Source organism: Mya arenaria, chromosome 6 (assembly GCF_026914265.1).
Source record: "Mya arenaria isolate MELC-2E11 chromosome 6, ASM2691426v1".
Lineage (NCBI taxonomy): Eukaryota > Metazoa > Mollusca > Bivalvia > Myida > Myidae > Mya > Mya arenaria.
The window spans coordinates 29,086,768-29,110,070 of NC_069127.1; the positions used below are offsets into that span (position 1 = coordinate 29,086,768).

Consider the following 23,303-nt stretch of genomic DNA (forward strand, 5'->3'; position numbering starts at 1 on the left):
ACCAACACCAGTAATTATAACAACATGTACACTACAATATCACTAAATGAAATTTGTAATTATTACAAAGTAGCTAAAATGTAGGCAAAATGTAAGCATATCTAAACAGTACCTAAAAACAGTTTTGATCATTAAAAGTACACTACAATATCATTAAATGAAATCCTCGGCTACCAAGTAACATTCGTTACACCAATAGAACTATTTCAAATTTATCAGCACAATATGTAAATACTGTTATTACGAAGTAGATAAGACAGGAAGATGAAAGCATATATAAAAAGAATCTAAATTACTAACAATATTTAAATACTTATCATTAAATGAACATTTCAATATCGCTAAATAAAATACTGGCCTGCCAAATGCACCTTCATCCAAAAAAACAAAAACAACAATTATGAATGCAATGAACGCTGTAATGGTTGTCAGGTTAGCGCTGTGGTCAGTGCACTCGCTTCTCACCTAGGCCACCCGATTCCCGGCCTGGGCGGATGCAAGTTTTGTTTGTGGTCACCAAGTCAGACAAGTGGGTTTCCTCTAGGTACTCCGGTTTCCCCTACAACACAAGACCACACTCTCGTGCATCATCGTGCCAACGAGAGTAATTAATATAAGTTGCAATAGCTTATTTCTCAATCGTTGTTAAATAAACAAGTTCAAAACTAAACTTTTGTTAAATGCCATCAATATTTAGAATTTTGTTAAGCTCTTTTCTATTTCTGAAAAAATACATGATGTAAAATAAAATTATACCGGATGGAAATTTTCACCTGCGATAATCAAGAATGGTAAAGTTACATCGTTTAACACATTTTTGTGTATATTTGATCTGTTCAAGAATACTTAAGGTTAGACTTCGAGGCAAAGGTCGTCTCTGTTTCTGCGGAGGACTTTAATGTGCTGGAGAATACCGCATATTTTTCGTGCACCAGACGGACTACTTTCCTCGTGCACAGGAAACTGATGGCGATAAAGAGGCCCTGGAATGTGTTAAATATTATAAACAAGTACCACATAACCTGCAAGTTGGCCACATTTGCAACAAAGGCAAACACCCATGTTAGACCCATGACTACAGAGAGCTTGATGTTGATCAGCAACGAGCATGTGTTCTTTTTTCTCCTTGCAGCGGCTCCTTGCTTTCTTGCCCGGGCAATGTGCACGGCGGTAAAGATAAAAGAAGTCATGTCAAAGAGCTTAAACAGGGCAAGAGGTCCAAGAAAGAATAAGATTAGGCTATTGCGTGAACTAATCCAACATATGTTTCGCCCATAGTATGGTTTCATACTTGTATCTATATTCTCAAATTGCCAAACTCTAATATCAAAGCCGCACAAACAATACACATTGGAATAACGAAGCCATAGAAACTGTAAAATAATAACGTTTTTCGCACTTTCGCTTGAACTTGGAGCGCTTACCTTACTTGAAAAGGTTTTCCACAAATCGAACGCAATAACGTTCATCCAACAAAAGGCTGCTAAAAAGAAATAATGGTCGCATATTGCCAGTATTTTACATACTAAAGGATAAGAAGACACTTCTGAAGAAATCAAGAACAACAATTGAGCTAGCAAAAGAGATACCACCATAGACATAAGGATTTTGCCTGGAGTATTTAGAAGTTGAGGAAAAGTGAGATAAACGATCACAGTCAAAAGAAGAGAAAGGATTGAAATTACAAGTCCGATCGTTGACAAGTACTCCTCTGACTTATCAAAGTTAAACGTGACCTTGACCGATTCACATTGAAAACAGGTATTGTTTAGACTATGGCAAATAAAAACATCTGTGCCAATCTGGTGGAATTGAGAGTCATTGTAGGTTTCCTGTCTCGATAAAATAAACAAGTTTGAATCGTTTGTAAATATATATTCAGCTGGATCTAGTTTCGCCCAGGTACAATAATGTCTGTCGGAATATTGTTGCATTTGTTTTTCGACTACAGCCTGTAGAATGCAGCGACCTTTTCGTTGAAATGTAGTTGGTGGGCAAAACACCTCCCGACATTTGTCGTACATTATGTCGTATATTTCATCATAACTGCATTTCTTTGAATCAATAATTTTTCCATCTTTTTCAAATGTACCGAGATTAAGGTTCACTAGAAGCGTAAGACTTGCTAAACGATCGCCAGACCCCTCGGTTGGTTTTGGTATAATATCAGTATGAACTGATAAATCCATACAATAAAGCTTGTTCATGTCTACACCATTACACTGCGCGCAATGTTCGTTTCTATACTCGTTACCATATTCATCATAAACAAGGTTATAATGACCTTGTTCACATAAAACAATAAGCTTCACTTCTGACTTATTTCCACAGGTAGAAATCGGTGGCACCACTCCACATACTCTTTTCGTGGAATTGAACAACGGTGCAGTGAACGAAAGTCGACAATGTGGACTGAACGGTATCATACGGACATTAGTCATATTTTCAAAGCAAACATGTTCAGGCGACCAAAATAAAATGTTGTATTCAAAGTTGCAGTATGCACAGTACATATTTTTGTACATTATTTGCAAATAAGAGCCGTCCGAAACAGGTGTTTTCTTCATAAGATCCTTCTCAAAATGAAAGTCACTTTCGCAAAGGGATTTTGTTCGTGCTTCAGTCCAGTTTGACGAACACTTGGAAACTAGCAAAACACCGTAATGACGATGTAAGACAAGTCCTCTCACCGTCTCGCATGAAAACTGGTCTGCGTTTATTTCAAAAGAGGTACTTTCGAGTGTCTGCTCAGTTATAAATCCATCGCAACAATCGTTCATTAACACACAGAGCTCGTCACAATTACAACTTTTGTCCGGATATGAGAGGCCCCTTCCACACGTCCGCATTTCCGCACACGTGTCCGAGTCGTATTCGAGGACGCTGAATGGATCGTAGTCGTCGTCCCTGCTGTAGCCCCATTGATGCGGGTGAGTCGTCTGCGAACGTACCACAAACGATGTCGGAAAAAGAATGAGAGTAACTACCAGCACCAAACCATCAGGACACATTGTGTTATTTCATGATAGACTGTAAATAAAAAACAGAAAACGTTTTATGAGTCCGTATGTAAAATCTTACGATTTAGAATTAATACACTGACAAGGGGCAGAATAATTTAAAACGTCGTGTACTTTTTTGGTTTTAGACGCCAATAGAAATAAATATAAAAAACTGTAGAGTATCTGTTTTGAAAAATCGCATTTCTGATATCATTGTAAATAGTACAACGGAATCATACATGGACAAGCAAAGAAACGAAATAATAGCAATCAATTATGCCCATGTTTGAACTCTAAGTCTTAAGAGACATTGAACGATCACCCTGTTTAAAAGCATATTGCTTAGGCCTAAGAGGCATTGAACAAATACCCTGTTTAAAGGCACATTGCTAAGGCCTAAGAGGCATTGAACAAACATCCTGTTTAAAAGAATACAGCTTAGGCCTTAAAGGCATTGAACAAACACCCTGTTTAAAGGCATATTGCTTAGGCCTAAGCGGCATTGAACAAATACCCTGTTTAAAGGCACATTGCTAAGGCCTAAGAGGCATTGAACAAACATCCTGTTTAAAAGAATACAGCTTAGGCCTTAAAGGCATTGAACAAACACCCTGTTTAAAGGCATATTGCTTAGGCCTAAGCGGCATTGAACAAACACCCCGTTCTAATGCATTTTGATTAGCCCTAAGAGGCATTGAACAAACACCCTGTTTAAAAGCATATTGCTTAGGCCTAAAAGGCATTGAACAAACAACCGATTTAAAGGCAAATTGCTTAGGCATAATAGGCACTGAAAAATATTCTGTTTAAGGCACTAGGGTAAGGATTAAAAGACTTTGACTTAATAAACTGTTTCTTCGAGTCATTACCATGATATATTACTTATGTATGCAAATGCAAATTGATATTGTGAGAAATTTTCAATCTTAACGAAAGTCTGACACATAACGGGGAAGGCCATTTTCTAAATCTTGTTATAATTTGTGGCCCAATTCAATTGTATTAAGATATAGTTTGTCAAAATATTTCTTTTGTATATTTAATAAAAATACGATCAAACTGAACTTATAACCAATCTAAAGACACATGGCTAAGGCCTAACATATAAAGCGTTGAATAGGAAGCACACAACGTATAAATTACACGGACAACCCAAGCATAATTATCTCATTATTTAATTCAATGTACTTTATAAAACTCATTTAGGCCACAACAAATTGATCATTTGTTCGTCGGATTTGCCGCACCTAAAATTCAAAAAAACGAAAACAAAAACAAAAAACAACAACCTTTTTTGCACCCGCACATACTTTTTGGCCACGCATATTATTTTTTTGTTTACTTCTGAATTTCCTCTACTTTCTGAAGTTCTTTTACATAGAATTTAAACTTGCAACGTCGACTTCGCCTTTTTGAAGGTATTTCTATGCTTTACATTCTTTGCGAGCAAAATTTCCTCGTGTCAGGACAAAATCAGGTCCGGGTAACCGCAAAACAGCCGATATTTGTTGACAGTCTTTTTTGTCGGGGATGTTTTTCAGGTCGCACCGTTGTATTTATTTCCGGTATTATTCAGGTTACTTTCAGTTATCGTAATGTAAAATACACGTTTTAAATGAGAATCAGTGTCATAGTCAATGGATTATAGTCTTCAGTAAACAACAACAGTTTCACAGTGCCGAAGGCAATAATTATTTATGTGTGTTTTAGTAAATCATTGTTTTGTACTCAAAATTTAGTGTTAAATAATAACTAAATCGGATTTTGAATGCAAAACTTATATTAAAATACACGGACACACGACTTACAACAATTGAACATGTTTTTGTGAGTAATTTTTAAATTCTTAAATGCATTTCTCAGTTATCATATTACTCATAATTGTTATAAACAGATAAAAATAGTAGGACTTGTCAATGTTTTAAAATATTCCCCCATCCCCCCATCCAGTTTCCGGGGGTATACCAGGGTTAGCCGGGTGAATGTGGTGGATTTACCAGGGGTTGGCTAGACTGAAAGTCCAGTAAAGTGGCCTGTGATTAAAGTGGCCTGTTTCTTACGGGCATTAAAGCTATGGAGGCCGTCATGATATTCTTTTTCAAGGCACGGACCTTTAACCCGCAGGTTCATGGCAAAGGCGAGGTCTTGAAAGGGAAACATCTTTATTCCACCACCTGCTCTTATATAAAGACCGGTGCAACATTTGCAGATTTATTTGGTGCTGCTTTAATTATGATGTCCCGCAATTTAATCCACAATGTCTTTTTTTAAATTGTTCTCTGTGTTATTTACATTTTCGATCTTCCGCAATGTCAAAGTCACTACAACCTTATCATGTGCTTTAAGAGGTTCAAATTTAGACCTGACCCAATATTTGGAAATGCTCAAACGTTGAATTACTCTGGCAAGTCTAAAATGTTTTTGTGATAGTAAGTTACGGAATGAATACAAAACATTTGGTCTTCGAATAACTGCACGTTAACTATGAGGAATGTTGTCTTTACAATATATCCACGTTTAAATTGAACTTAAGAGTAAAACACTGGATCTTATTGCCATTTGTTAAATATTGAGACAGATTTTCATGTGATACAATCAAAACCTTTTCATTTATAACTGAGAACCTATGTTTGCAATTAAAAAGCATTTCTTGACATAATTGTATGATAAATTTGGTAAGAAATAAATGTTTTTATTTTTTTTAATTTTTCGCTTTGCGCTCGCCTCTGAAATACCTTAAATATAAAAAGAAGTTTTTTTTTTTTCGCTCGCTCGCTCCTACTTTTTTTTGCAAAATCCGTAGAACAAATGATCAATTTGTTGTGGCCTTATTTAAAATTTGATGTTCACCAAACAAACCTATATTTGTATTTTCAATGGGTATAAAAACGGAAATTTATTGTTTTTAAATCCTAAAATAGTCAAAACGATTTACCTGAAAATTGTTCAGCTTTCATCAAAGTTCTCCAGAAACGAATGCTAAAGTATAAACGGAAAACAAGCTTCTCGGAAATCAGGGATTTTACAATTTACCAATACCACTCCATAACAATATTATATAAGTTCGCTCTTTCATGCTTATAATAAGCAGAGTATTCCGTTGTTGCTCCTATCCAAAGATAGCCCTAGACAACCTTGAAATCTCCAAATGTTTCCCTTTCAAACTGGAGACGATGCTGACATGTATTTATAATGCTCCAGTATGAGCGCCAGCAAAGCTTTGATAATGGTAGACAAGTTGAGGTGAAATATGAGACTTTTCTAGTTTCTTAAAAACTCCTGTCATATCCATCAGCGAGCGCCTTCACAAACGGAACTCTCCTGATTGGATCATTGTCGTGAAGTAACTGCTTTTTGCTGCTAATTCATAAATTATGATAAGAAAGTTCGTTTCTGGTGTTTGTATTTTTATTTTATTTTTGACTTCTGGTTCTGTCAACGTATATTGCAATGTATCATGAATGCTTATAACTATCATTTTTTGATAAAAAGAAAAACAAAACAGTATTTGTATTTCCTACATGATGGCAGATATATTTCTGCCTATCTATATAGATAATTGTGAAGGAGATTGTCTTCCGTGGTTGTCACTGCATTAAAAGACAATGATCCTGATAATAATATCCCATGTGTATCCAATCACCTTCTATTTTACCAGAATGTTCAATTCTAATCATCATCATTTATACCAAATTATTATGAATCTGACAAATAAATGTTAAACCGGGAAATGACGGAAATGTATACTCAGCGTTCTAATGTTGTTTTCTTAAGAATATATGTGTATATCTTTAAACACGTTATTATTTCATTTTTTACCAAAGTCATTTTTCGGCTTTAAATGTAAATGATACACTACGTTTTTCAAGCATTAAAGCTGCACTCTCACAGATTTACCGTTTTGACAACTTTTTTGATTTTTTTTTTGGTGTTAGAATGAGCGATGTTCTGCGTAAATATCTGCAAACCAGTGATATAAGACTGCTGACAAAAGTTCAGATCGCAGGTTTTGATATTTCCGTTCGAAAAATAATGTTTTATGGCTAATTGCGTTGGTTACGGTTTAAGAAAATTGTCTTGATTTCTGAACATTCACGATGCTCAAAAAGTTTTAATTGACAAATGCCGGTATCATTTTTCATATCGCGTAAAACGATTCTAAGTAATGAATAACACCTGTATAACAGTTACTTTTTGGGACCATATTCAACACAATATGTAGGCATTCATTTCGTAGTCGAACTAGTTTTAGCCCCTAGTAGACTCGAGTTTTGGTGACTCTTGTTTCTCCGACCGTTCCTGGCAGGGCGCTTATCTCATCCTTTAAATGTTTTGAAGAGGGTAGGGTTTGTTTGTGGTGTTTGTATCTGTGTATGTGATGTGTATATGTTTATATGTTTGTGTTCATAGTTCATTGTCATTTGTGTCCTTCGCCCTGTGCCCCTAAACAGGGTTTAATTTTGTCCCAGTATTTTTCTATGTACTATTAAGAAAATCAATGTCAACAAACTACTAGTATCGAATAAGGAATATTTTTTAATGTATCTATTTATTTAAAATTACAAGGTTACAAATAACTTAATTTGAAATGCAAACAAACAATGATTACATAAACATCATCAAGTTAAATAAGTTCTCTCTTGTTTGTGCAAAAATAAAATCAAGTCCTTTAATTCCGTCATTCCAAAAACACATGAATACATTAGATAGTATCATATGATGAATACCACAGAGGCGAACGAGTGAATTGCATTCATATATAGATTTGATTTCTTTACATTTCAATGTTTCGACAATATATTTTATCAACAGTAAATTGCCAGTGTAATAAATTTAATTAGTTTCTTCGCACATAAATACATAAAGATAGAAAATGATTTATTTTTGTCGAAAAGTGTTAGCTACCCTTTTAAAAAAAATAAAAGTATTTTGGCTTTGAATAACATAACTCTATTCAGATGAAAATTGTCAACGTGGTGTTGAGTGAATAATAATAATAATAATAATAATATATATATATATATATATATATATATATATATATATATATATATATATATATATATATATATATATATATATATATCGGATCTTTTTAAAGCATTAAAGGAATGGAATTTAAATTCATTCAACTAAATAAGTTTTAATAATAAACTAGTATCAATTTAAAGACAAACGAAATATAAATATAAAGACCCAACGCTAAACGAAAGTAGCTTATTAAGTAAATTAATTATTACACCATCATAAAACAACTCAATTATGGTTAATTCTTAATTCTGTGTTTTACTCACTGTTTATGCAATTTCACCACTCATTATTGGTATGTATGTTATGGTTTTCTGAGGCTTACCCGCTTATTTACTGTGTTCAATATCCTGCAATACATTCTGGTTAAACCGAAACAACGCAATATAACAGAAGCCAATACATTTTGTAAAACAAACCTATAATTTTCAATTGGCGTCTGGTACCCTTATACATCTCACAGTCTCGTTTCATTACTAACTTAAAAATTAAGAAGTGCTCATTTGCAACGCTCAATAATCCCATTCTTGATCATTAAGATTTTAATTCAAGTTATCTAACTAAAAACACACAGGTAGATGGAAATAAACAATTTTATTAATACAGTGATTATTGAAAAAACAAAATAAGAATAAAAACTAAGCAATTATTGTTGCTAATTTAATTGTTTACAAATAATAACACGTGATGGTTATATTAAACCGAAAACAAGACAAAGCATTTATAGAAAGTTCAAAAATCATTGGTGATAACGAGTACTTAGTGCTTAAAAATTATAGTGTGTCAATAAGTCATTTTGGACAATCTAGTTAAAATGGTTAAACAATGAATAACCAAATCGTATTTCACTATTTTATACATATGCAAAACACAGGATCGATGGCTAATGATACTCCTAGACATTTGCATATCCCAAATGATTTTTATTCTCCCACCTCAGATTAGTAGATCCAAAAATTTGGTCATGCTGGAAATTCTTATCTTGCCCACGGTCAAAGATAAAACAAGTAACCGTATGGAAATCATTTTTGTTTTCATCACACAATTACCTCCCTTGTTGAAGACCGTCGTCTTGTGGCAATATTTAAAATTCTAATTAAATATTTCCCGCTTCAAATGACACCATACAAAAGTTGTTACGCTCCATTCAAGAAGTAATTCTGCACGCTCCCCAGAACTATTTAACTATTTACATAATCTAAATCACTGCGCGCATATCCATGACAACCACGAATAATTATATATCGATACGCACATTATTTTAACTACGCACTAAAGAGTTCCAACGCAAAAAAATAGTTTTACCTTTGGGAGGGAGAACAAACATCTACCACAGCCGCTCGTGTAAACCTCGGTTCCGAAAAACACCTTACGCTCGGGTTGCGATGAACTTATCTTACACTCTCGGCGATGGAAGATACTTATTCTCTTAACTGCATTTATTCCGAAAATCGGTAACCAGAATTTGTATAAGTGAGGTCAAGGTCAATTGACTGAATTTATTCCCGGCTATTAAATAAACATCATGTGTTGATAAAAACACAAATTCCTGTCAATTCCAAAGTGCCGATGTGTGTATTCCGATGATATCCGGTGTAAGCTATGTCTTATCACTTAAATACACAAAATTAATTATTTCTAAACATTCACGGAAGAGAAGTAGATAACGGGCTTGCACATCAGATAAATAAACTTTTCTCTATTTTTCATCCCAACTTTTAACGAAAAATGATATAACAAGCGAATAAACAAAATACTTAACGTTTGAATGACAATTTTGCATATCTTCATTAACTGTATAAATTAAATAACTCAACGTGGTATTCATCTTCTTAGTAGCCTGTTTCACAGCTTTGACAATACTGTTCTTCATGGAGAATTCTGTTCCGATCATATCTACTTAAGAAATATAAGACACCACTGAGGGTCATATGACATTATAAGGACCGGCCAGTTAGCCACCTAAAGTGTACATGAACCGAGGCGTTAGCCGAGGTCCATACACATTCGGGGGGCTGACTGACCGGTCCTTATGGTGCCATATGGCCCGAAGTAGTGTCTTATATTTCTTATATTATGCCGAACAATTTTCATTACCATTCAATATTTTTAAAGCGATTTAAATGTGTTTTATTAAACAAAGCTCATAATGTTTACTTGCGACAAGTTTTCGCCGTTGTGAAAATAGCAAGCCACACTTACCAATTGTATGACATCAGCGGTCTATATTAAATTTTTCGGCGAGGTCCGAACCGGCCAAAAATATAATATGGACCGCTGACGTCATTAAACTGGATTTTTATCAAAATACAGTGATATACGGACCGATCGAGTTTATATATACAAAGAAGGGACACATTTATGTGAGGTTTTATATATGCATGTGTATTGAATGAGCAGATATTCTTAATATGGTAATATATGTCATCAGGTTTTCAGGATTAGAAAATAAATTATATATATTATATAATTTTAAAAACTAGCTTATAAGTTTTTCATAAGAAATGCGCTGCTTGTATTCACATTCCTGTCCAATCTTGAACAAAACACTCGGTTATTTTATTTTTTAACATACTAGCAAAGTACTTTTGAGTAACACGTTGTTGGTCCTCCAATTATTATAGATATCTATATCCATTGGTATCAATCCAAACTTATGTTTTCAAATTTTATACCCAATTCTTAACCATAATATCCAATGTACAGTTATATTTGTAACATTCCAATCGTCATAGACAGTGTGCTATATTTATTTGTATAGTATGCTGTTTAATTCTGTTTAATAACAGAACGTCCTCTGTATTTAATAGTTCTGTTGTGTCTCCTTTCCCAATGTTACTGGTGATAACTTTTCACAACATGCTTGAAATTGTCGCGTTTTGCTCGCATCCTTCAAAATTGAGCAAAAACTAATCCGCTTCAAAAGTAAAAAAACAACAACCCGATCATTATGTTATATCTGAATTATGAAATGAAGCCGATTCGAAGGATTCTTTAAAACAGTAAATGTACACGTTTCTGTGTTGTATTGAATGTACAATTTTCCGTGCAAATTGGGTATCTGTTTTACATATAAATATCACAATTTCATTCTTGTTTTACTCAGAATTGTCATCTTATTTTTGTTTCAAGCACCGACAACATTTGATTTCCATGAATTTCATATTCGCTTGGTAACAGTTTAAACAATGTGCAGCTTTCTTCTTGCGTACACGTAACACTGATTGTTCGACTTTCTAGCACGCATTGGCCACGTTTGGGTTTAAAATTATGCGGACATAGAATCTCTCGCATATATTGTACTTGTAGTCATAAACGTCTGAGCTGCCAAACTGTATTACATTATCGTCTGGATGTTATGATAGCGGCATGATTTTCTCACGAATCAGGTCTAAAATCTTAGAAGCATAAATCACTAAGATGTTTCTTTTTCTGTTGAATTTGCAAGGTGTCTAATGGCATAACATTCATTTCTGTACAACTTAGTATAAAACTGTACTACCACATAGTATTGACAATTTTTGCATGATTGTGCTAGGATATTGTCTGAGCATTTCTGCAAGAAAACAAGCCGTTTAAAGAGCAGCAACTAAACTCTATGATTAAAACGTTCAAGACATAGTTTCATGGTTGAAAAATGATAAAAAACATGGGAGTGGAAACAGTTTGCTTACGCCTGTTGGCTGCAATATGGCTTGACCCTACTGCATCCCACAGGAAGTTTAAAATGCAATTTACAAGCCTAAGGAGAGTAAACCATATCATTAATTGAGGTTTTAATCCAAAGAGATTATCTTGTTCATAAAAATGGCTGTGTAACATCGATATTTTACATCTAAAACATTGCACTACCGAGAGAAAAGAAGGAACTGGAGTTAGTCCGAATAAATCAGCGCTCCCTGTGCGTTGTTTAGCTTCGGTAACATAGCATCCTTCAAAAGGAGGCTCAATAACTTGACTTATCATATCAATATCCGATGATAATTAGAGCCGATGAGGCATTAGATGGCATTCTATTACATTCAAATGGTTATTTCTTTTCGTCTTGGACATTGTTCATATAAAGTTGTAACCAATGCTACCTTTATGCAAGAGCGGTTGCAGGCTTCCTTAGTTGGAGGCATCGTGATATATGGTATTATGTTTCAACATAATATTACAGATAAATGTCTACAAACAATGGTATTGAATTGCAAATGAGTGCTAGACATTTCGGAATACATCTTCATCATTTGATAAACACCAAAATTGACATTCGGAAATTCTCGGCCATTTTCCAATACAAGAAATAATAATATTAATTGATAATAGTGGTTTGCGTGTATTATTTATATCTAGACTTAAATGGATTTTTTTGAATAAATAATTAAGATTCACCAGAGTTATCTCATTAACTTAAACTGCTTAATTATATCTTCTTGCAGTGTACCTAAATGTAAAGATTTCTGACCTTGTAAACCGTCCATATACATCCAAGGTTGTTTTCGATGGTAAATGGCCCAGTTGTCCCGAATGCGACATGTATCCAATCGATGATAAATGAACCCTGATTGTACCATTACGATTGTTTGTGAGTATTTGAATCCCATAAACAGGGCTATTGGTCTAATTCATGATGAACGCAGCCTCATTGTGACATATCGTTTGGCTGTTTGTATTTTGATTCGTTATCGAGGACCTGCTCATGAATTTGCTTAATCCTCAAATGATTCCCTATTTTCGGTGATTATAGAAACTGTTCGAACATATATTTTACCATCACATTGTATAACTATCAACTATTATTAATGTGAAAAACTACATAAACAAGCTCAGTAGTCAAAAGTTTAAACATAAACCCCGTTTAATGGAACATGGTAAACGCCAGAGACACAATAACAAAAAATCACATACAAGAAACATGGAACAACAACACAAAACTCCACAAACAACACATAGGATATATACTATATAAAATATCAGGTATGTTTATCAAGGATTGTTAGGTACCGCCTTGGAACGGTCAGTAAAATGTAAAATGACTGGGTATTTTAACCAGCTTACGGGAACAAACCTCACTATTATCCCAACAATCCTGAATAAAGAAAAAACGTAAAAGGTAAATCTTATCAAAGTATTTATTAACTTTAGTATACTTAATAATTACGACCCTTCTAGTGATCAATGGGAAAAGTTCTCCATAACATAAATGTTTTCAATTTAAACACCCAGAATTTGTTTACCAAAATTCAAATGAACTCTTTTTATTCTAAATGCAATCACGATAACCCAATTATCCACCTAATTCAATTAATTCAACAAAGAATATATACGTTTATGAACTAAATACAAAACATAATGTGTTAAGTAGCAATATATTTAATTCATCTGAAGCAATTTTTAGCACCGGAGATCTATAAGCTTCGCTTTGTTGGATAAGTTGTTTTTTCAACATCATAACTATTTCTTGTTTTAAGAAATTAAAAAAGCTCAGTTATATATTGCATTAATTTAATCGCCGAAATCTATGTTAACGCTTATTGGCCAACTGGATTAAGTGTTGCCACTCTGTTGTTTTGGAAATGCTTTGATGATTCCCGGATGTTTACTTTTAAATGCATTTTACATACTTTAACATAATATGTTGTTATTCAGGTCTATGGAAACACATTTTGTGCACAGGGATGTTCACCTAACGTAGGCAATTAGTCTCATGAAAACCCTTAGTTGGCACACGGACGTTTTATATAATGTCGTTTTCAGGTCTACCGCTACTTTATCCCTTTCCGTCAAGGATAACGGCTGCAAGTTCAAGATGAACTAATTTTAACTTGAAATGTTGTTTTTTTTATTTCTAAAAATAACTTTGACGAAAAGACGGAATGGCAGAGTTCCCCTAGACAGTTCTGGTTTTAATTACATAAAATAAACTTACATTTTACTTCAAACTTGCAAAATATTTATGATGATCATATTAAGTATTTCCAAAACAAAATCAATTCTCGTGACATATTTTCTTTGTAATAGTATTGAAAAAACAACAGCACTGTTTTGTTATAATAACTTTTTTTAACAGTTTCGGCCTAAAGTTTTGATCGAATAAGGTGGTGTTATCTGCAACAAATTGATGTATCTATTTCATGACAACTTCGAAGTAAAAACTATAAGCAGAAATAGAATGTCCCATTCACTCCCTATATGTAAAATAAATAATCCTTGAAAGCACATAAATCGGTTAATACCCACATAATTATCTTACTGGGGTGAACTTTCTATGTTTGTACTAACCTATATTTACTTTGGCCAACTTAACTAAAGTTGCACTAAAGAATAAAGAAAAAAGATAAGGTATTTACCGATCTCCGTTTCATACTACTTTAAAACCTTGAATAATACTGGAATAATTATGAAGATAAAATATTTGACATTCTAAATATTAACTTGATCATAGATTAGAACAAATACTTCTACCGTTAGTTACGGGGTTAGTAAGAGACCTGATCATAGATATGCGGGGAGCAGAAAACCATATCAGGTGAGAGAGAAGATGGACGCCGAATATGGTTTTCTGCGTCCCGTTTATCTCATATCGGGTCACATACTAACCCCATAACTTATTATATCAGCTGCTCATTACCGATGAAAAACCAACACCGATAAAAGTATTTCAATTTTTATTGAAACTATTGTCTCAATTCAGGTATATATTTTTATTTCTAAGTAGCTTAACACAGGACGTAGCAGAACGTAAGCTGCTGAAGATCAAAACAATTCAGACAGTATGTATAAAAACAAATGTTCACTTCAATATCACCAAAAATATACATGCCTGTCGTATGCAGAGTATCATCTACGCTACACCGACGGTAGTATTCAAAATTTGATTTCATTTATTTGCACACACACATACACGTACGCACGCACGCACGCACGCACGCACGCACGCACGCACGCACGCACACACGCACGCACACACACACACACACACACATATATATAATGTTTTACAAAGTAACTAAAATTAAGCCAGGACGTAAGCATATCTAAACATTATCTTAACATTCCAACAGTATCATAAAATATACACTTCAATATCACTAAACAAAATACTGGCTTGCCGAGTGCCGATAAGAAATATCAATGTATCAATGTCGTAGGCATTTCGTGCAATGCCTTTGCTATATGTGATTTATATATATATATACATATTTAAAATTTAAACGGATATCGATGTTATGAAAAGGACTATAAAATTACAGCAAATGAAACATTTCATCGATGATATTAAAGTATGTTTTAGCTACATTGTTTAGCACTTTTTTGTCTTATGCATATCTGTTCTGTTCATGTAAATTCATATAGCCTGTGAGGTGGTTTTCGAGACAGAAGTTGTCTGTGTGTCTGCAATGGACTGGCGGAAAGTAAATGTGCTGAAGAGTACCTCATATTTCTCGTGTACCAACCGGCCCACTTTTCTCGTGCATAGAAAACTGATGGCGATGAAGAGGCCCTGTAGTGTGTTGAATATTATGAAAAAGTACCACATAAACTGCAAGTTGGCCACATTTGCAACAAAGGCAAAAACCCATGTTAGACCCATGACTAGGGAGAGCTTGATGTTGATCAGCAACGAACACGTGTATTTTTTTCTCTTAGCAACGGCTCCTTGTTTGCTTGCTCGAGCAATGTGCACGGACGTAAAAATAAAAGAAGTTATGTCGAAGAGCTTGAAAAAAGCAAGCGGAGCCAGAAAAAATATTATTAGACTATTGCGCGAACTGATCCAACATATTTTTCGACCATAGTATGGTCTCATGCTTGTTTCTAATCTCTTAAAATCCCCAAACTCTAAGATCAAAGCCACGCCAACAATTATCAATGGAACAACCCAGCCATAGATACTGTAAAAGAACAACTTTTTCCTCGCACTTTCGCTTGAACTTGAAGCAGTAAACTTACTTGAGAAAGTTTTCCACAAATCGAATGCGATTACGTTCATCCAACCAAAGGCTGCCAAAAAGAAATAATGATCGCATATTGCCAGTATTTTGCATACTAAAGGATAAGAAGACACTTCTGAAGAAATTAAGAACAACAATTGCGCTAGCAAAAGAGATACCACCAAACACATAAGGATCTTTCCTGGATTATTGAGAAGCTGCGGAAAAGTAGCATAAATTATCACAGTCATAAGAAGAGAAAGGATTGAAATTACAAGCCCGATCGTTGACAAGTACACCTCCGACTCATCAAAGTTGAACCTAACGTGGACTGAATCGCACTGAACACAGGTATTGTTTACACTGTGACAGATAAAAACATCTGTGCCATTCTGGTGGAATTGAGACTCGTTGTAGGTTACCTGTGCCGATAGAATAAACAGTTTGGAATCGTTCGTAAATGTATATTCAGCTGGATCTAGTTTTGCCCATGTACAATTATGTATGTCAGAATATTGTTGCTTTTGGTCTTTCATGTGAAAATGTGCGTTTAAAGTGTGTGGGTTGCAGCGACCCTTTCGAAAAAATGTAGGTGGTGGACAAAACACCTCCCGACATTTATCATACACTAAATCGTATATTTCATCATTGTTGCATTTTCTGGAAATAATGATTTCTCTATCCCTGTACGCTGTATTGAGATTAAGGTCGACTAGCAGCCTTAGACTGTCCCCAGGTCCCCCGCCCATCGCAGCTAGGATCCCCCCATTAGCCGATTCAGGATTTGTGCAATAAAGCTCGCTCATATTTACTCCATTACATTGCGCACAATGCTCGTTTCTGTACATTTTACCATATTCATCAAAAACAGTGTAATTACGACCGTGTTCACAAAGGCCAATAAACTCAACTTCTGAGTAATTGGCACATGTGGAAATTGGTGGCACCAGTCCACATACTCTTGGCGAAGGATTAAACTTCGGCGCAGTGAAGAAAAGCTCACAATCCGGACTGAATGGTATGAGGCGGATATTTGTTGTATTTTCATAGCATTCATATCGTGGTGACCAAAATGAAATATCATATTCAAAGTTGCAGTAAGCGCAGTACATATTTTTGTACGTTATTTGCAAATAGGAGCCGTCCGAAACAGGCGTTTTCTTCATTAGATCCTCCTCAAGCTGAAAGTCACTTTCGCATAGATATTTCGTCTGTGTTTCTGTCCAGTTTGATGAACACTTAGAAACCATCAAAAAACCGTAAAATTTTGTGTTCATGACGAGACCCTTAACTCTCTCGCATGAGAAATGGTCTGCGTTTACTATAGGATAGTTACCTCCAAATGACTGCTCGGTTACAAAATCATCGCAACAATCGTTCATATATACACAGAGCTTGTCACAATGGCAGTTTGTGTCCGGATATGTGAGGCCGTTTCCACACGTCCAAGAGTCAGTGCAAATGCCGGGGCCGTAGGCCGTCTGTCCATGTACCATTAACGATGACGGTAAAAGCATAAGAGAAGCGACCATCATGACGCCATCAATATGCATGGTGCTTACCAAAAAACTGAAAAATAAAATACAGGAAATATTTTTTTATGAAATATCTTCCGATTGGTATTTTGAACGATAGAAAGATTGCAAAAGGTATTTGAATCGCCGTGTACTTTTTGGTTGCAGACGACAAAAATCAGGCATTGAACAAATTCTCTTTCTTCATTAGAAGAATTGCATATCTTTTATCAGTTTAAATAGTATAGAGGAGACTTACAAGTAGCGAAAGAAAAAAAACAAAGCCCCTGTTAAGAAACACACGGCTAAAGCCTAGCAGGCACTGAATAAAAGACCCTGATTAAAACCACGAGGCTACGGCTTAACATGCTCTGAACAAAGGGTATGTTTAAAGGCACCATGCTGATATTTATGAGAACAACTACAAAAACTAGCTCAGTAGCAAACAGTTTTAACATAAACCAGGTTTAATGGCACTGGGTAAACGCCAAAGACATAGAACATAAAACAAAAAATCACAAATAAGAAACATGGAAGAACAGCACAAAACTCCACATAAGCACATTGCATACATACTATATATATATATATATATATATATATATATATATATATATATATATATATATAGATATAGATATATAAAACTAGGTATGTTTATCAAGGATTGTTAGGTACCGCCTTGGAATGGTCAATACAATGTAAATTTACTGGGGGTTTAAACAGTTTAAGTGCACTTAATATGCTTGAAAAAAATACCCTGTTAAAAGGCACATGGTTTAAGCATAACATACTCTAAAAAATACTCATGATAATGCCTAACAGGCACAGAGCAGAGACCATGTTTAGAATCACAAGGCTAAGGCCTAACATGCATAACAAAAATACCATGTAAAAAGGCACTATGTTTAGGCCTACGGGCACTGCACAAAGAACCCGTTAAGACGCCCCATGATAATGCTTAACATGTACTGGACAATAACCCTGTTTAAAGGCCTAACTGTCACTTAACAAATACCAAGTATAAAGACACCATGCTTAGGCCTTACAGACATTGAACAAAGGCCCTGTTTAGAGGCACCATGATAATTCTTTACATATACTGGACAATAACCCTGTTTAAAGGCACAAAGATCAGGCCTAACAGTCACTAAACAACGACCTTGTTAAGAGGCACAATACTTAGACCTAACAGGCGCTGAACAAAGACCCTATGCGGAGGCACTATGTTATGGCTTTACATGTACTAGACCAAAATCCTGTTTTAAGACACAAAGATTTGACCTAACAGGCACTGAAGAAAGACCCTGTTTAAAGGCACCTGCTAAAGCTTAACAGGCAGAGAGCAAAGATCCTGTATAAAGACTCAAGGCCATGGCCTTACAGGCAATTAACAAATACGATGTTTTAAAGCACCATGATAATGTTTTACATGTACTGGACAAAAACCACTGTTTAAAGCAAAAATATAAGACCTTACAGGCACTGAGCAAAGAACCTGTTAAGACGCCCCAACATGACGCTTACATGTACTGGACAAAAACCACTGTTTAAAGACAAAAAGATAAGACCTAACAGGCACTGAACAAAGACCCTGTGAAGACGCCCGATCATGACGCTTTACATGTACTGGACAAAAACCTCTGTTTAAAGCAAAAATATAAGACCTTACAGGAACTGAACAAATAACCTGTTCAGACACACCATGATGATGCTTTACATGTACTAGACAAAAACGACTGTTTAAAGCAAAAACTATAAGACCTAACAGGCACTGAACAAAGACCCTGTGAAGACGCCCGATCATGACGCTTTACATGTACTGGACAAAAACCTCTGTTTAAAGCAAAAAGATAAGATCTAACAGGCACTGAACAAAGAACCAGTTAAGACGCCCCATGACGATGCTTTACATGTCCTGGACAAAACCCCTGTTAAATAAAAACAATAAGACCTAACAGGCACTGAACAAAGACCCTGTGAAGACGCCCGATCATGACGCTTTACATGTACTGGACAAAAACCTCTGTTTAAAGCAAAAAGATAAGACCTAACAGGCACTGAACAAAGACCCTGTTAAGACGGCCCATGACGATGTTTTACATGTCCATGACAAAACCCCTGTTTAAATAAAAAACTATAAGACCTAACAGGCACTGAACAAAGACCCAGTTAAGACGCCCCATGACGATGCTTTACATGTCCTGGACAAAACCCCTGTTTAAATAAAAAATATAAGACCTAACAGGCACTGAACAAAGACCCTGTTAAGACGCCCCATGACGATGCTTTACATGTCCAGGACAAAACCCCTGTTAAATAAAAAATATAAGACCTTACAGGCACTGAACAAAGACCCTGTTAAGACGCCCCATGACGATGCTTTACATGTACTGGACAAAACCCCTGTTAAAATAAAAAATATTAAACCTAACAGGCACTGAACAAAGAACCTGATAAAAACCACCCGGCTAAGGCTTGACATGTCTTAGCAACAAACACACAACCTACAAATTTAACAGACAACCTACATATGATAATCTCATCTTTCAATTAAATAATTTTGTTAAATATTTATTTATAGTTTGATTTGTAGTAAACATACCGTTATTTGTACAAAAACTCAACTTTTTTATATCATCATAAATGCAAATCGCATTACCTGTTGGTCATCCTACATACGAATTTTCTTTGGAAATAAATGGTCTAGAATAGCCTAGGATATCCGAAATTATAGCATCTGTTTAATCAGCAATGTTGTTTGTGTTTTTTTTCAAAACGATCAACAATATTCCTCAGTAACAATCCTAAGAAACTTCGCTTGCTTACATTAAAAATTAATCCGAGTATTTCGTAATTGCTCCTATCTAAACTATTTCCTAAACGTCTGTGCAGCGCCTAAAGGCTATACGTTCATAGCTTGCAATCTAGAGATCGTTTATTTGCTTGATGGCTTATCAGACGTTTACGAACTAAATATTTTGTGAAAATGATTTGCATGTCTTTTTTTATTAGTTGCAGTATCTAATGTTTCTGACAGAAATATTACCAAACCCTTTGAACTTCAATTGCAATTCATCAAATATTTTTTGAAGCCATTTATATTTTTAGGTGCATGCTTTCAATCTTGCGGATAAAAAAAGCATCCAAACTTCTTCTGGCATCCCTATAAATTATTCGGCAAATTCAATAGAAAAATAGTGGAAACGGTTTATCTAAACAAATATTATTTTAAATATGTCGTCTGCAATCTCTAAATTGAATGAAATATACTTTCATAATCATAGACATAACTTCTGCAATGTTGCTGAAGAAGATACCAGAGATAAGTTCTATTTACCATGTTGGCAAAAATTGTTGGAAGAATCAAAACATAAAATCAGCAAAAAATGGTCTTACAAACTGTTTCCGGAATGTGCTCAGTGCATAAAAAACGCAAACATTTTCCGCACAATCAACAGTGACAATTTAAAATCAATCCATTATTTTGTAGTAAAAGTTAGTAAATTATATGTATATGTTATTGCATATTTTTAATATTGACGAAAGTACCTACATATTAAGCTTTTTGATTTCATTAAAAGTTAACTGATGTAATAAGTATAATAAAAAGGTATCCCTTTTCTAATTTTTGGCTACCATGACAATAATGAAAACAAAATACTACTGCTACTACTAATACTACTACTACTAATACTACTATTACTACTACTTCTTCTTCTACTACTACTACTGCTGCTGATGCTACTGTTTCGACTACTACTACTACTACTACTACTACTACTACTACTACTACTACTACTACTACTACTACTACTACCACTACCACTACCACTACCACTACCACTACCACTACAACTGCTACTGCTACTGCTACTGCTACTGCTACTGCTGCTGCTGCTGCTGCTCTTTGCTGCTGCTGCTGCTGCTGCTACTGCTACTGCTACTGCTACTGCTACTACTACTACTACTACTACTACTACCATTACCACTACCACTACCACTACCACTACCACTACTACTACTACTACTACTACTACTACTACTACTACTACTACTACTACTACTACCACTCTACCACTACCACTACCACTACCACTACCACTACCCCTACTACTACTACTACTACTACTACTACTACTACTACTACTACTACTACTACTACTACTACTACTACTACTACTACTACTCCTACTACTACTACTACTACTACTACTACTACTACTACTACTACTACTACTACTACTACTACTACTACTACTACTACTACTACTACTACTACTACTACTACTGCTACTATTACCACTACCACCACCACTACCTCTACTACTACTATTACTACTACTACTACTACTACTACTACTACTACTACTACTACTACTACTACTACTACTACTACTACTACTACTACTACTACTACTACTACTACTACTATTACTACTACTACTACTACTACTACTACTACTACTACTTCTACTACTACTACTACTACTACTACTACTTTTACTACTACTACTACTACTACTACTACTACTACTATTACTACTTCTATTACTACTACTACTACTACTACTACTACTACTACTACTACTACTACTACTACTACTACTACTACTACTACTACTACTACTACTACTACTACTACTACTACTACTACTACTACTACTACTACTACTACTACTACTACTACTACTACTACTACTACTACTACTACCAATACCACTACTACTACTACTACTACTACTGCTGCTACTACTACTACTACTACTACTACTACTACTACTACTACCACCACCACCACTACCACTACCACTACCACTACTACTACTACAACTACTACTACTACTACTACTACATCTACTACTACTACCACCATCACCACCACTACCTCTACCACTACCACTACCACTACTACTACTACTACTACTACAACTACTACTACTACTACTACTACTACTACTACTACTACTACTACTACTACTACTACTACTGTTCTTTTCCTTGGGATGGGTGTGAGATGTATAAAGACACCAGGTTATGGTGACATGTTTACTACGTAAATCCCGATTAACAAGTGCCATGAAAGTGTACAACATCAGTTTATAATAAACAATACATGCAATATAGTTTATGATTAAAGGAAAGTAATGCAATTTAACTCATTGTCTATTGGAGTGTTTGAGTATTGTATATAATACAACACATCTCTATTCATGAATTAAATTGAAGGAATAAATTTTCATACAATTATCTTTAGAAAGCAAATTAAAGTTCTGCAGTATACAGGAGAGAAACTTTTATTTCAGCCAGCACATTTTCTGTATGAAATACCTAGCATTTACTCACATTGATAACAAGTGATAAAATATTAGGTGTGCTTGGGCGAAACTGTTTCTGGGGTTTCCAAGGTAGATAAATGTCCCGGTTAAATTGTCTCCATAGGTCTTAGATCTTGATAATGGTGTTGACACTTCATTTTTCACCCGTTCAATTTATCAACACATTCAGTTAAATTGGAGCTATTTTCATTTGAAACAGTAGATTAAATCTTAAATGAACGCGTGTTCATGTGTTGAATGTTATTATAAACCCATGGCAGAATTTCCACAGTTTGTCTATTTCACACAAAAAAAATCAACAGATTATATGAAAGCAAATATGAATATTTACACAATAACTGCAATAGAAAAAAGGCACCATGCTTAGGCCTAACAGGCACTGAATAAAGACCCTGTTTAGGGGCACCATGATAATGCTTTACATGTACTGGACAATAACCCTGATTGAAGGCACAAAAATAAGGCCTAACAGGCACTGAACAAAGACCCATATTAAAGGCA

The 23,303-nt window shown here is 34.9% G+C and overlaps 2 protein-coding genes across 2 annotated transcripts; both read right to left on the minus strand.

Moving 5' to 3' along the window:
* Window positions 1-836: 836 nt before the first annotated feature.
* On the minus strand, window positions 837-3,011 carry LOC128237681 (probable G-protein coupled receptor Mth-like 11). Its single transcript, XM_052953266.1, is given in 3 exon segments — window positions 837-1,304; window positions 1,307-1,394; window positions 1,396-3,011. Coding segments are annotated over 3 exon segments (2,172 nt in total).
* A 12,029-nt stretch (window positions 3,012-15,040) lies between these two features.
* LOC128239291 (uncharacterized) lies at window positions 15,041-20,262 on the minus strand. The gene is made up of 2 exons (XM_052955877.1): window positions 20,126-20,262; window positions 15,041-17,518 (listed from the first exon to the last, which is right to left on the minus strand). Exons 1-2 carry the CDS (start codon window positions 20,134-20,136, stop codon window positions 15,364-15,366), a joined length of 2,166 nt encoding a protein of 721 aa, XP_052811837.1. The 5' UTR covers window positions 20,137-20,262; the 3' UTR covers window positions 15,041-15,363.
* Window positions 20,263-23,303: the final 3,041 nt, after the last annotated feature.